Consider the following 16,127-nt stretch of genomic DNA (forward strand, 5'->3'; position numbering starts at 1 on the left):
TGTTTTTGTGAATGAATATCACAGGCTTCCCTGTACATCTGACTGCTATCAAGGTGGCTGCTAGATGGATGACATGGATTTGCTTCACCCTTTGGTGCTCCAGCAGACAGCAGATGGAGATATTACATAAGATAAATATCACTAACTAATCTAAGCACAAAGGGCTATTGACATTTTTCCAAGTACAAGCAGAAAGGAATTAAACTGTTGCTGATGTGTCCAGGTTCAATGGGAGACTATGAGTAAGACTAGATTGCAGTGGGCAGGCAGAGGGATGGAAACAGGGTATGCCTGAAAACCTGCTTCATCGGTATTAGCCCAAGGGGTAGCAGCTGGATTGCTGGGAACCACATCCCCCATCAGTGGTTATTTTCACCAGGAGTTTCAGTAATATCAGCTCAGTACCTAGTAGCCTTAGTCATGGGCCAGGGTTCTAGCACACTGTTTCACAAATACAGAATCAAAATGTGGAGTCCAGTGATGGTTCCTGCCCCTAAAAGCTGATGTGCTAACTGTCTGACAAATGATAACAAGCAGACGAAGGCTGGAGGTAGAGTCCACTGGAACCATTAAATGAAACTCAAAAATGACAGGCAGGTCTCTCAGCTCTTCACCACCTCAGACATCTGCTGCCAGCTGTTTTGGTAGGCATTGCAAGATATCAGGAGTTCGTGAAGGAGAGGTTGGACTTGATGATCTTACAGGTCTTTTCCAACCTTAGTGATTCTGTGATTCTGAGAGGCTTGAAAGAGAACAGAAAGTGGATATCACAGACAGCTCCTCTGCAGTGCGAGAAGCAGTATCAGAGAAAACCCAAAATGCTCAAAGGCATTTAACAAGTAGGAAGAAATGTTGAAATCACTGTCAGTTTGGTGCAGGCATCAGTTTCTGTCTAAAGACGAAGAACTGCTAGGTAAGAACAGGCCATGAAGAGCCTTGACAGTGAAGAAAAGCAACATCTCCTTGATAAGCCACAGAAGGGATAACAAGAAAACATGCAAAGAGAAGATCTCAGTGCTGCTGAGAAGGACCTGGGGGCTCCTGGTGGACAACGACCAGGCATGAGTGCGCCCTGGCAGCAAAGGCGGCCAAGAGCATCCTGAGCTGTACCAACAGGCGCACAGCCAGCAGATCAAGGGGAGTGACTAGCCTTCTTTACTCAGTGCTCGTTAGACTGCATCTAGAGTACTGCATCTAGTTTTGCCTCCCCCTCCCCTCCCCCCAATACAGGAAAGACATTGACAAATGGAGCAATTTCAGCAATGGGCCACCAAGAAGATGAGGGGGCTGAAACGCTTGCTCTGCAAGTACCTATAAGGAGGTCATCAACAAGATAGACCCAGGCTTTTCATTCCTATGCATGGTGGGAGGATGACAGACAATGGATGCAAGTCAAGAGAATTTCAGAATGGATATAAGAAAAAACTTCTCCACCATGAAGACAGTCAAGCAGTGGAACAGGTTGTGCAAAAAACTTCTGCAGTTTCCATCTTCGAAGGTTTTCAAGATCCAACTGGATAATGTCCTGAGCAACCTGGCCTGACCTGAGCTGACCCTACATTGAGGAGGAGGTGGGCCTAGAGATCTCCTGAGGTCCCTTCCAACCTGAATTAGCCTTAGATCCTAAGACTATGAAGATGAATGAAAGCAAAGGTAAAGATGTGGTGGGAAGGTAAGACAGGGTACTCCTTTGATTCCCATATTGCTGTTCCTAGCACACTGAACTAATACAGGTAACACTCTTCAACACCTTCCCATATCTGCACTTCTGTACAGTGTCAGACACAACCTCTCTTTTAAGCAAGAGACAGACAGTCTATAGAACCAGTAGCTGTGGTAAGTATCCTCACTCAGGTTTTACTTGGGGAAATAAAAAGCTAAGAATATCCAGACAAAGAAAACACTGAATGTGTTTGGAAAATTCATTACCTTGAAAGGCTGAGCAGAGGTCGAGTTGTGCTCCAGTGAAATTGTATGTGTGTCTGAGCATCTGTTTACTACATCATATGATGGAAAAGCCACTATATTACTCATTTGCAGTTCACTGGTATGTAAGCTGCTTATTTTTTAGACCTGGACTTAAAAGTCCACAAAATTAAGTTACGATAGGATAGCATTGGATATACCCGTTTTCATCACTTCTCTTCTGTTTTTGAGGTATGCCTGAGTTTCGGAAAGCTGCTATAAATGTTTCAATCATTACCCTCAGACAACACATTCCTTGCTTTCAGCACCACCCCCCACCCCAAGACTGATGATAATACTTCAAAGTACAGATTTGCTTTGATGACTTGTGGTCATAATTTTCATGGTGACTCATACTTCTTGATTTTTCAAAAGGAGATCAAGAGTAGATGTGTACAGTACAACATCTGGGAACTTTCTGATTGATTTAGAAAGAGACTTTTGCATCAGTCTCCACAGTTTTTTGCTTTAAACCTACTCTCCTTTTCTGTGTCTTTCTCCTCTTCCTGCCCCGCACCCCCATCTTGTTTAAGCTTTCTCTCTTTGCCCCAGACTTTTTCATATTGCCCCCAGTGCCCAAAGTACAGCTCTTCTCTCTTCTACCCTCCTCTTACTTTGTCTTATCTCAGTGCTTTGTTTTTTCTTGTATCCAGTCTCACATGACTATCCATCCACTCTCTCTCTCTCTCCTCATTTCTGAGCCCCTATTTTCTTCTTTCCTTCCCATGTTTTCAGCCAATTGTCTTTAGTTGAGAATGGGAATTCAAGCCCTGTTTACTCTCCAGATGCTTGCTTGTTGACTTTCTTTACCCGGGTCTTGATGAGTAAAACTGGCTTGGATCAAAAATTTTGTAAATGAAGTTTGTGGTTTGTCAGATTAAACTCTTACTGCTTGTAACAACCATTTTGAAAGTTTCCTCTGCTTCAGCCCTGCAAGATGCCGATCACTCTCAGTTGGATCCCAGGAAGTATGGAGATCTCTGACCTGAAACTATTTAGGCATTTGGGTTACGTTTGACTGAGCACAGGAACTATCCCATTGATTTAAATGGGACTACTTGCGACTTTAAAGCTCAGTATGTGCTTCAGTACTTTGCCTGACTGGGGCCAGAGGGCTCAGGTTCCTAGAGCTTCAATACCAGCACTGGCTACAAATGATATTAGATATAACATCCTGATGAGAGAAGACTTGATGATCAAGCGATTTCTAAGCCAATCGTGCAGCTTAGTGCAGCATCTCTGCAATGAAGAGGATACTTTTGCCTTCTTTCCATGGCTATCCAACACTAAAAGGAGTTTCACAATGTACTGCAGAGTATACAGACAAACCGGAGATGATATACAGCACTGTAAAGGTTTTATTGATGTTCATTTAAGATGATCTACGTAAGTTACTTATAAGAAATTCAACCTTCCCAAAGTCATGCCAATAAAATGTTTACGCTACACCATCATCTATTCTCTGTTGCACCTCCACATGCATTCACATATTATATATCTTCAATTACAATAAAACTAATTAGACAATAAATCACAGTTGAGGCTGTACCTCATTTGTTCAGACATCCAAGTTAAATTTACATACTAATGGTTGCGTATTTGCCTTTAATAGATGCACTATTAGAAAGTAAACATAATAAATGAATAACCATTTAAGCATGGAGTTACCTAATCTTGATGAAAAATATCTGAAAAAGTAGCAGCCAGTGAATCTATGTACTTTTTTATTGGAAAATAAAGCTAATCACAGACTAAGAAGACAAATATAAATTATATGGAGTAGCATACTAATGATGGATCAGACAGACCCACCCTGTGCAGTGAATGTAAGAAGATCAAACTGCTTGAAATGGCTGGCTTACACATTAGATGCTCTCCTTCTCAAGCATGGAATAAAGGATATAGACTAAGATGGTTTAATTTGCAAAAGTTTCCCCTTGGACCTGCCAGTGCATTTTATTTTCAGCATCTTCTAAAGCTTCAGGACAAGCACTATGTCTCCCAGCAACAATCAGGTATGTGCACAGGAAAGATGCACAGGGATGATGACTGTCTCGGAAAACTCAAAAGTGCACAGTAAGGTAAAAAAGTTGTACTGTGTAACTGTGTGAACAAGAGGGATCACATACGTAGCAAATAGTGCAAACTGGGCTACTGGATAAATCCTTTGTCATTAGAATAGGGGCTTAATTCCTATGGCACGCTGAGCAAAGGCAAATGGGAGTGAGGCCCAGCCTTTGCTACCTTCTACTGGAGAAAGATGAGCCCACTTTGATTTCCTTTCCCATATGGTGAATCACTTCTTTCCACACAACTACATCTTTCTGAAGATAGGCTTTTTCTCATCTCTGCTAACCTTGACTGTTCACTTTTCAACACTATTCTGGCAACAGCTCTGCAGGAGGTGAACAGTGTCAATTCAAGCTGCTTTTCCAGTCTCCTCGCTCCACTTCCAAAGGTTACCAGCCCCTCAGGTCTCCCAGCAGAGCTGCTCTAGGAGCTTTGTCTGTCCTGGCACCATCAGACTGATCCTGGTTAGAAAGTCTATTATTTTGAATATTGAAGCTAACAGGTTATTATGAAGGAACTGAGTTTGGAGAGACTGCGTGTGCCAGCAGCTACAAGGAAGGAGCAGCCCCTGGAGATGATGGAAGAGGGTAGTAAAAAGTAGGTGGTGCTAGGCTTATTACAGATATTGCAGAATATTACAGATACTGCAGAAATGAGGAAAAGAAGAAGAAAGCAACTCCCATAATCTCACAGAGGGAGTCTGCAGTTTAGCTAGGAATCGGATCCAGATTCCCTCTGTACCAGTGCTGCCCTTAGAATAGCATAAACATGCTTCTGCTTGACCTCACTCCAGGCCACAAGGCTCCTCTGCAATCAAAATAAATAATTATTTAAAACAAGAGCAGACACAGCCGCCAGCAGCATCAAATGAAAGTGACTTTGTGAGGACAGAATGCATCAGCAGTCAACTGACATGACATGCCACTTGCTCGCTGTGGCAGCAAAATGATGGAAGTTCCAGGAACCGTCCTGCCGCCAGAGCCCATTCATCTTATTCAACACCTCTGGGCACACCGCACTTCATCTGAACTGTGAGTGCCTTCCTTCCCTAAATGTCATTTCATTTTTGTACCTTTTCTTGAGAGTTGTCAGCCCACAGACACATCTTTTTTTTGTAAGAATGCTGGTTCAGCAACTATGCTCAGAGCCGTGACGAACAGAGATGTAACACAGCATACTAGATTGAATCCAAGCCATTTGTTTTATTATATTACGCCTTGCAGGTGCTTAGTCTTTCCTGCCCTGTCCGTCGTCAGCCTTTCATTTCACAGCCTGAGCAGAAGCCCAAACAAGTGATTGAAGGCAAGTTACCAGCTCCTGATCTCCCACATTGCTGTGACTCATGTCAAATTATAGCTAGAGCGATTTGGTAATCCAAATCAACGCGATAATCTGATCTGCAGGGAGCAGCACTCTTAACACTGCTGTGCTGAGTGGCCACAATGGTACAAGCACTGTCAGCTTTTCCCAGCAGCTTTTTGACCTACTGAAGCCTGCACGCATATATTGAACAACTGATGACACAGGAAAAAGTCTGACAGATTCAGGCTGTTATAAGGCACAAAACATACTTTAAGCCCCAAGAAAATGTTCCAATTAAATTCCATTTTTGAACAAGAGTGTATCTAGCCTGGCTATTATTAAAGGTTACTGCTATGTAGTGTGGACTTAATGTATTGGAAGAACATTTTAATGAACAGAAAGAAAAATATTTATGTTGGTGGATAATATTCAGATTATAAGAAAGGATGGGGGGAGTATCCAAAGGTTGAGAGGTCTATCTCAGTTAAGCACATAAAGGATGGACATTTACCCAGGCCTTCTGAGGTTGCAGGATTCAACTTGTGTAATGAAAAGCTCTCAAAGCATCTGGTCTATCTTGGTTAAGTTGTCAGGCTGAAAAATACGGCATGGCCTTGCATGCAGAAAATCTGACCCGTTTTTAATATCCATCAAGACTTCTTACAACATCTACACTGGAAGACAGTCTAAAAGTTTTCTTTCAAATATGCTATGAATAAACCATGTGATTCATTAATTATGACTTTTTAGAAAAGTAGACAGGTGCAGAACGTATGCTAACTTGGTTTTACAGCACACCTGAAAAAAACACAGAACAAAACCAAAGAAAAACTGGCTTATTAACTTCCATCACCCGAGATCTTATGGTAGCACCAAGGATTATTTCACAGTATTCTCACTGAAAGGGTCATTAACCCTTTAACAAGCAACGCCAGTATGTACTAGCAGTATGTACAGTATTGAGCTTGAAAAAGCTCAGTGTAAGATACCAGATGAAAGCTGGACACAGACTTGCTTTTAAACAAAAACCCAAGCTTGCCTCCGGTCTCTTATATTCAAGACAGAGTTGAAAAATATAAACTAAGAGTTGCGCAGAATTATTCTACCAAAACTGAAGATGGGACATCCATGTGGGGTGTGTGTATGTATGTGTTAAAAGGGAAAGGAAAAAAGAAGGAAAAAAAGGAAAAAAGAAAAAAAGAAAAAACATCCCTAAGAAGTGCTGGTTACCAGAGCAAAAATCTGTTTCTAAAAGCATTGGCCATATCACAGAATCACAGAATCCCTAAGGTTGGAAAAGACCTGTAAGATCATCGAGTCCAACCATCAGCAACCCCACCATGCCCACTAAACCATGTCCCACAATGCCTCGTCCACACGTTCCTTGAACACCTGCAGGGATGGTGACTCCACCACCTCCCTGGGCAGACTGTTCCAGTGCTTCACCACTCTCTCAGTAAAGAAATTTTTCCTAATATCCAGCCTGAACCTCCCTTGGCGCAACTTGAGGCCATTTCCTCTTGTTCTGTCGCTAGTCACTTGGGAGAAGAGACCAACACCCACCTCTCTGCAACCCCCTTTCAGGTAATTGTAGAGAGCGATGAGGTCTCCCCTCAGAAAAGACTCAGAATAATCCACCTTTCCACCTCTGCTGCCCCTCTCCCATATCCCTCATTCTCTTAATCTGTATACTTTTCATTGACCTATTTGTTGGGATATGACAACTGCCAACACATTAATGTGATAAAGCAGTAGTTAATGACCGAGTAACATTACTCTGGTCTTTCCCTTTGGTCCAAGTTAGAGCACAGTAGCGGCTGACAATTTCTCTTCCTTGAAGTCCCCTGCCTATTGCATCATATCTCCTGATTCATGTTATTACTTCAAAATGTATTTCAGCCAGCAACCCTCAGTTTCATGACTCTACAACATCAGTTTTGGGTTGTAGAACTTTTCTCCTTGTTGCAAGTTAAACAAATGCCAGCTGAAAGAAATGCCATGCTGCTCAGAAAGAAGTGCTTAAAGACCTACCCAAGACCTTGTCACCACTCTCTTATTGATGATACAGTTACCCAGCAAAACAGTGCAAAACCATGTGCTCCTAGTGACTCCTGCTCAGCTAAGTTTACCAGACAGCACCAATTAAAAAAAAAAAAAAGATTTCTTTCACTTTTAGCTTCCTAGAAACTGTGTCCTTTCCTGAGTCTTTCCACAGTAACCTATGCCTCTGTCATCTTCAGATTGGTTCACTACACCTGACTTTATCTGAAGCTGAACATTAAAATGATACACAAATTCGAGAAGCCAGACACCCAGCCCTCTCTTTGGCTCACCCTCAACATCAGACCATATCATTCTGACAATCTGGATGTTTCCCCAAAAACCCAATCTACTGCTAATATCAGTTTGAGGCTTGGATCCACAATTTTAAAGCAAGCAAGAAATCTCATCTAGTTCCATCAGAGATCAGACTGCAATCTATAAACCAAGCCTCAATCTGTGCTCCTCAGGAGCAAAGCCAATCAGAAAGATATGGGCTGAAAAGAAGGAGGCTTGAACATTTCTTATTGACAAGAACAACAAACATTCTGTAGGAGATCAGGGAAACCTACAGGCAGACCCACCTTCAGGAACAGTGGCAAAAACCCATCTTCTTTCTGTAAGTGATAACTACAACATGAATACCCCAATGCCAGTATCACTGAAAAAACCCCACAACCCACACACAAAACCAAACAAAACAGAAACCCAAACCAAACAAAAACCTAACCAAAAAACCCAACAACCCCCAAACCAATCCAAACACTATTTTGACTTTTTGACTCTAGCAGAGATGATGTGCCAGAATTGCCATGAATTAAAAAATGGATCCTGCTACTGATTTGGGGGAGACTGCTCAAATATCACAGAATCACAGAATCAGTACGGTTGGAAAAGACCTGTAAGATCATCAAGTCCAACCTGGGAAAAAAAAAAAAAAAAAAAAAAAAAACGACCAAAAAATAACCACAAAAAGAAAAACCACAAAACCCACGCCACACAACAACAACAACAAGCCACAACCCACCCAACACCACACAGCACCATGTCCATCAAGCTACATCCCACAATGCCACATCCACACGCTCCTTGAATACCTCCAGAGAGGGTGACTCTACCACCTCCCTGGGCAGCCTATTCCAGTGTTTCACCACTCTCTCAGTAAAGAACTTTTTCCTAATATCCAGCCTGAACCTCCCCTGGCGCAACTTGAGGCCATTTCCTCTTGTCCTGTCGCTAGTCCCTTGGGAGAAGAGACCAACCCCCACCTCTCTGCAACCCCCTTTCAGGTAATTGTAGAGAGCGATGAGGTCTCCCCTCAGCCTCCTCTTCTCCAGACTGAACAACCCCAGCTCCCTCAGCCGCTCCTCACAAGACTTGTGCTCCAGACCCCTCACCAGCTTCGTCGCCCTTCTCTGGACACGCTCCAGCACCTCAATGTCCTTCTTGTAGTGAGGGGCCCAAAACTGAACACAGCATTCGAGGTGCAGCCTCACCAGAGCCGAGTACAGGGGCACGATCCCCTCCCTACTCCTGCTGGCCACACCGTTTCTGATACAGGCCAGGATGGCGTTGGCCTTCTTGGCCACCTGGGCACACTGCTGGCTCATATTCAGCCGGCTGTCGATCAACACCCCCAGGTCCTTTTCCGCGGGGGAACTTTCCAGCCACTCATCCCCAAGCCTGGAGTGTTGCATGGGGTTGTTGTGGCCAAAGTGCAGGACCCGGCACTTGGCCTTGTTGAACTTCATCCGGTTGGCCTCAGCCCATCGATCCAGCCTGTCCAGATCCCTCTGCAGAGCCTTCTGACCCTCGAGCAGATCAACACTCCCTCCCAACTTGGTGTCGTCTGCAAACGTACTGAGGGAGCACTCAATCCCCTCATCCAGATCATCAATGAAGACATTAAACAAGACCGGTCCCAAAACTGAGCCCTGGGGGACTCCATTCACTCCATTCACCACAACTCTCTGGGCTCGGCCGTCCAGCCAGTTTTTTACCCAGCGAAGAGTGGGTAAAATATCATCTAAGCATTATCACTGTTGATTTCCCCTTTTATGTTTCCAATTCTTAAAAAAACATAAGCAAGCTGTTCACAAACAAAGTAAGTAAAAAGGTAAAAGGCAGCAGCAAAACACTTTTTGTGTTCAGAATTTGTCAAGCATCTACACAGCTATGTCAGCTCAACTCCCCCAAAGAGCAGTGATACCACCTGACTCGAACCTTCCCGTGCTCATGCTGAAGAATATTATGGAAGTAGCATTTCCACTCAATCCAGTTATGCTTGATTACTTTGCAACTACAAAAATTAAGACAAGGGTTGCTAACTACAAAAATCACCTCAGTAGAGGAGTTACAAAAGAAATACAAGCTGGGCCTGCACTCGCCCCCACTATCATCTGAAGGAAAGAGCTGACATATTGAAGATAGCGAGGCACGTTCACAAAGCATTTTGCCAAAGTTTAACGATGCAACTCACGTTGACGTCAATGAACGTAGAGTGAAAACAACGGGAAAAATTGGGAATGTGTTACGATATTTGAATGCTTAGCATCAAACACATGAAACAGAATTATGGACACAATTCAAGAACATACCCAAACCAGACACAGGCCTATATCAATCCCTAGTCTGGATAAATTTAAAAGTTAAATATACGCTTAAGTATTACTCAGAACAGAGATATTCACTGGGTATCAGCAGCAACTCACAACATTATCTGGTTGAAAAAAATGTTATCATCAAAAGCTGGATTTTATTGCAGTTATCTCAGAGAATCGTTGCTTTAAAACCTAATCTGTTAATGGCACAGAATTTTAATTATGTGTTAGTCTCTAGGGCAACACACAGTTCTTACTGACAGAAAATTACTATCGTATACATATTATTTTACCTGGAATTTTATTTTTTGCCAAATGTGAGGCACAATAAACTGTTTCAAAAAGCGTTCATCTTCACTCCAGAACAGTCGGATGTCAGGGATATTGTACAGGATCATGGCCAGCCTCTCCAAACCCAAGCCAAATGCCCAGCCAATTTTATCCTGAGCGCCAGCTGCAATAAACAAACAAACAAGATAAAAATTCAATAGCTTAAGTTCACAACATGAAAAATTGCTGATAAAATGTTCACCTATTTATCAAGGAAAAAAAAAAAGGTGAAGTGGCAAGACAGAAAAGCCTACAAGTAACTGCCAAATGAAAGATCCAAAGGCTACAGGACAGATCCTACTTCCATCAAAAACTGCAGCAAGACTGGGCACATCACTGAGTCTGGGAACCAAAAGTGGTAATAAAATAAAGCTGCACCCTTGGCAATTTGTGTCCCAAGTTTCAGATAGACTTTGAGAAATGCTGCATTACGCTATACGCTGCTTCCCTTTACTATCCTTAGAGCTGAGCACTTCCACACCTGACTCAGTTGTGTTTTATAAGACATGGAAACATGAATTTCCTGTTCAGAATATTTTACTTGGGCTGACAGACCAGGCCAAGCCTCTGCAGCATGAACATCATTACCAATGTTTGAGGGGATCAAAATTGCCTCTTTCGAGGCATCTGGAAGAAACAAAGCAATAGGATGCAAGGCACTGTCGCATTAGCATCACACCTCCAACCAGGGAACTTCTGGGCTGCTGCCCCTGGGAGAAGCCACTGCCCTCACACACACAAGTCTCTTTTATGCAGCACTAAATACAAAAAGACAAGAATATTTAATACAGAAGAGCTGTACAGATATTAATGATGCAACATTTCTGTCAGGAAAGTAAATATTCATACCTTCCTTCAGTTACAGGGCAGGAGCACTGAGTCATTAAACAGGGATTTTTTCAACACCAGGAACTAACTCTATATTTAGCCTTCATCCTACTGATTTTGAAATAAGCTGAGAGCCCAGCAGCTCCGGCAAAGGCTCAGAGCTTTTTAAAACTTAAATAAATGCCTAAACACTTATGCTGAAACGATGTGTACATGTGTGACAGACTTGACTCTTCATCATCAGCACTGGCAGTGTGCTCCTGAGTCATATAATATCACTGTACATCTCACAGCTACCCAGCTAGACCAAGGCCATACCTGCCTCCCCCAGTATTAACTTAAACTCTAATTTTTTGGAAACTTTTAACTTGGCAGCTTCCCCACCATCATGCGGGAGGCTGGAGGCAGAAGTCTACTTTCTGACCCCTGTCTCTGCTATCAGAAAGGAGACAGCTCCTGTTATTTGGACGCTGGTGACATCCTGAGGTATGCTGTCACGTTCAAAGCTGAGATGAAACAGTCCAGAGTCCTGTTTAAATAGAAGCAGGCATAACAAGCTTGGGAAAAGAGACACAGTCACCACTTTAATTCTTTTAATCAGTTTGAACCTGCCTATTTACCTGGAATACTAAGTCCCCAGCAGAACCCATCGTGCCTTATCTGCTATCTCAGCAGTATTGCACTGCCACAGGAATTTGGTCAACTTTGTAAAAGCATTTCCCAGAGCAGTATGGATATTTTGCCTTGTCCCTTCTTGCGTGCTCACAAGCAAGATTTTGCACTTTCTGACCTTTGAAAGCAGATAGTTTATCAACTGAATTGAGGTAGTCCTAAGAAATAGAGGACTGGTGTGAACTCAAAAGGTACCTCATAGCAGAGCTGCTCAAACTAGTATGCTTAGACCAACCAACAGACTTTGAGCTAACCTGACCTTGGAAACCTACAATCCATGCTACATTACATGAAGAACTGTATGATTTGCTGCTGTTAATTGAGTTATTTTTAGAGAAAGGATAGTGACTACACAGAAAGTATTGAAATTTGTGTTTGGAAAAGATTCGGAGCTTCGATTTTAAGTGTAAACTATAAACTGTTTCTTTTCCAAGCTGAAAGTACTATTTCTCTCCATACTCCAGTATATAAAAGTAATTATATTTTTATGGCTATGAAGAAGGGAATACAATTCATTGCAAGGGTGTTGCTTCCCCAAACTTCCAGCTTGTCTTTCTTAGATCATCAGCTCCTGCCTCAGTAGCAAAACTCCTATTCATTTCAGAAGTGCTAGACTTTCATATACATATGGACATTTCTGTACACTGATTAACACAATCCACCCCGTCCCCCAGAGGTAAAGTCAAGCATCGGAGCAATATCTATGAGGGTTCTGAATGGCCACTGCTTAATCTCAACAGAAGTATTAAACCTGAAACCTAAAGATGCCAGGTTAAGTATCAGTGTTAATTAATTCACTGATGCTCATTTAAGCATACGTGATAGAGGATGATGATCTTCCTTCTCCACATTACTGATGATTACTGGTAGATCGGACAGGAAAAACCCCCAGATATGACAGAAGATCAGCAGAATGGGTGTATATTCTAATGGGCAGAGCTTTACATTTAAGATTTAGGCTTTTTTTTATTATTTTCATATAAGAATGGTTTTTGTTGCGAGTCTTTGCTCACACTTTGTGGTTAATGTACAATATTTATACCTAATTGATTTGCTATGCATTTTGATTCTGCCATGAATGCCTTGATTTTATATCAGCAATTTCTCTTTTGTTTTTTTTCCCCAAGGACTGGGACACATCACACTTTTTTGCACTATGTAGCAGACAAAAAATTGTTCACCCAGCTATCTACCTAGCAACTCAGAGCATTGTCATCTGAGCTATGAATAAACACATAGTCGCAGAACTGGTCTTTTGGGTGATCCTTGTACAATTATCAGCCTTCAGACCACAAACTTCTCAAGTGTCTGCAGTCAAAGTCCTATCAGTGAAGAATTCCCTCTACTCAGAGGGAAAAAAAAAAAAGGAAAAAAGAAAAAAAGATACAAAAAAAGGAAAATGCACATACCTAGAATTCCTCCTCAAATCAACACTGGCAAATCTCCATTGCACTCCACATCTTCATTTATTTTGTCTCTGATCTCTTCTCCAGCTTCCTTTTTGTAAAGCTCCAAGTCAATGCAGTGTTTAAAGATATGATTGACTTAAAGCATCTGAAGAAATACCTTGGGGAACTCAACAAGACTAAAGCACACTCCTAAACTTTTTTCTGACTGGAAATGACCAGATGGCTTAAAAATTAACCATGCAGCTAACCACTCTGTCGAGTGACAGCAACCCAAAGCTTTTCACAGCACATATATATGTTTAAATACACTGAATTTTGGCAAGTAGTATGCAAAGAAGTCAAGTCAATGTGAGTTAACATGACAGAAAGAATGAACACAGAATAGCTTTAAATGTGGCAAAAACCAGGTTGAGGTTCTAATGCGGAGACCTGGCCAAAGCAGCAGATTCCAGGGAACTGGTTGGGCAATCATAGTATCACTGCTTGGAATAGCACAACCCAATGGATAAAGCTTTCCTAACACATGAGCCTTCCCCGAGTGGCCCTCAAAGGTTTGTACGCTGCCAGGCTCCTGCTGCCTCATGTGAAAAACTTGACTAACCACCAGGAGAAAATTGCTGGAAGCTTTGCATGTCAGGTAGCCAAGGATGGGAAAGGAAAGGATAAGCCAGCTTGACTGGCTTCTCACACTGGGGGCTGAGACAGTCCAATCTGACTCCAGAAGATTGCATCATCACAGCTGTGTCTTACAGGGGAGCTCAGGAGTTGTCTTACAGGGGAGCTCAAGGGTCCTTATCTTCCTTGAGAAGTCATATCTATCTGTCCTGTTCTTAAGCTTCTAGCCCAGATGAATCAGTTGACACTTAAATCTAGACCAATCAAGCCATTCTCCAAAAAAAGTTGTTAAATGAAAGCTAAATTTGATTAGCCAGGATGGGAAGCTTCATAATTACTTACTGAGACATATATAATGACGTGCCAAAACTCATGGATTCCCACTGAATTCTTAGAAATACCCACAGACAGAAACGTTTACCTTCCCAAGAAGTGTGAGGCAAGACATTTTGCACTGTACAAGATTTTTAAGACATATTTTGCAAAGTAGTGTTAGGAACAGGTTGACAAAACTTTTTTGTTATACACTTCAGTCACACTTACTTTTATATCTATGCTGGCTTTTATTTAACAATTTTTGCTACTCCTGTAAAACTGCCAATAAAGAAATCTTTTCTTCAATAGAGCCTAAATTGGGTCTTCAAATTGTTAGACTCAGCAGTTACTGAGAAGCGAAAGAAATTAAATTTTGATCTTGGATTGAGGCAAAGTCAGGAGCATACAACAGTCTGCATACAAGGTGTTCTTCACAAAATGCCCAAAAATTAATATACCCAAAGTGCGTGTAGCTGAAAGCTGGAATGAGTTCCAGAAGCAAAGACATGAATTTGATCTCCTGCTTTCAGTCCAAACCATGGCTGTTAGTGGAGCAAATTCAGGAACTAAAACGGTGGGAAGAGGGGTGAATGTATTCCCGAGGATACACAGACTACATTACATGTTTTATAAAACAAATCAGTGCTTTAAACTGTGTAGAAAGTAAGTTATAGACATAATGAACATGTGACTTGACAGAAAACATCGGAAATTCCTGAAACAAAGACCTATGCCCACATTTGAGCTCTACGTGATTAATGGACAGCTTATGAACCAGGCTTTGAAAAACAGCCTCTACAAAATGAGTATTTACTTATCTCTAGAGACTAGGTATGCATATTCTATATGAGGGCCACAGCAACGAGGTAAACCATGTTTACCTCTGTTAAAAATAAGTCATTTTAAATTATTTCCTACTTCAGATAAAACTCCCGTATGTTGGGAGTCAAAGGTTTTACATGGAAACAAAAATACTAAGGTGTCAGTCTAATACAGAAGAGCTTCTGAAAGTGCAAGGTCAGGTGGCTGGGATGTTAAGCAACGGAGGCCAAAAAGCTTACTGAAGTTTCCTTCTGAACTGCTCTCTTCAGCAAAAGCAAAAATCAAAACTGTCATATTATTCTCTAACTCTGTTAAATTGATGCATTCAGGCTCCCGTATGCAATTCAGTTTAAATTACCTCCTAAAATAAGGACTTGGCTTTCAGACTATGCATGCTAAGTAAGCCACTCCTCAAGAACTCAAGAAAAGAAGTAAACATTCAATTATGCCTATTCTGTGGAAAAAGAACTTACCTTTCTAAATCTCGTATGTGGAATAATTTTCTAACAATAATAGTCACTTTGAGACCACAGCTTTGTCTCTTGGGTCAGACTGATCTCTTCGGTTTGCTCCACTTGAAAACTAAGCAAAAGAACTTTAAAGGCTTTGATAGAGTTTTTAATATGTATGTTTATTTTTGTTCCATAATCAAAATAGCTGGGTACATACTAAAGGAACAGCCTATTTAAAAAATTTCTACCCAGGGAAGCCATCCACCAGATTCAACTTTCTTCTAAAATGTAATTAACGTACATTCTACCGTTTTACCAATATTTGACATGGCCTAATTGCTGGGAGGAAAATGTTTCTGATGGGGAGCAATGGATGACTAGAGCAGAAAAGGACAGGAAAATTAGATTAGCCAGAAGAGGAAAGAGTGAACCAAAACAACAAGTTTTACTTTTAGTTTCCAATTCTTTTATCTTTCTGCTTCTGAAGTTATGAATTCCTCAGTCCTCCTCCCCTGCTCCTTTCCATCTTCCTATCATTGCTCGAGTCCACTTCTCCCATTCCCACAAGCCTCCTAAGCATTCACAACAAAATCAATGACAAAACCACCGTTTAACAGAATCTTACTTAAAACCAGATTTTTTTTCACAGTTCATAACCATACACTGCAATAACATTCAACCTTTCAAATTATGTAAAATAAACTATC

General features: G+C 41.6%; 1 protein-coding gene across 1 annotated transcript in view; it reads right to left on the minus strand.

Annotated features, from left to right (window-relative positions):
* FARS2 (phenylalanyl-tRNA synthetase 2, mitochondrial) overlaps nt 1–16,127 on the minus strand; it is a 253,211-nt gene that overhangs the window by 94,383 nt on the left and 142,701 nt on the right. The window contains exon 6 of the mRNA XM_059815458.1: nt 10,271–10,431. Within this exon, the coding sequence (XP_059671441.1) occupies nt 10,271–10,431 (161 nt within the window). The remainder of the gene's footprint in view (nt 1–10,270; nt 10,432–16,127) is intronic.

The sequence above is a fragment of the Gavia stellata genome, chromosome 3 (genome assembly GCF_030936135.1).
Source record: "Gavia stellata isolate bGavSte3 chromosome 3, bGavSte3.hap2, whole genome shotgun sequence".
NCBI lineage: Eukaryota > Metazoa > Chordata > Aves > Gaviiformes > Gaviidae > Gavia > Gavia stellata.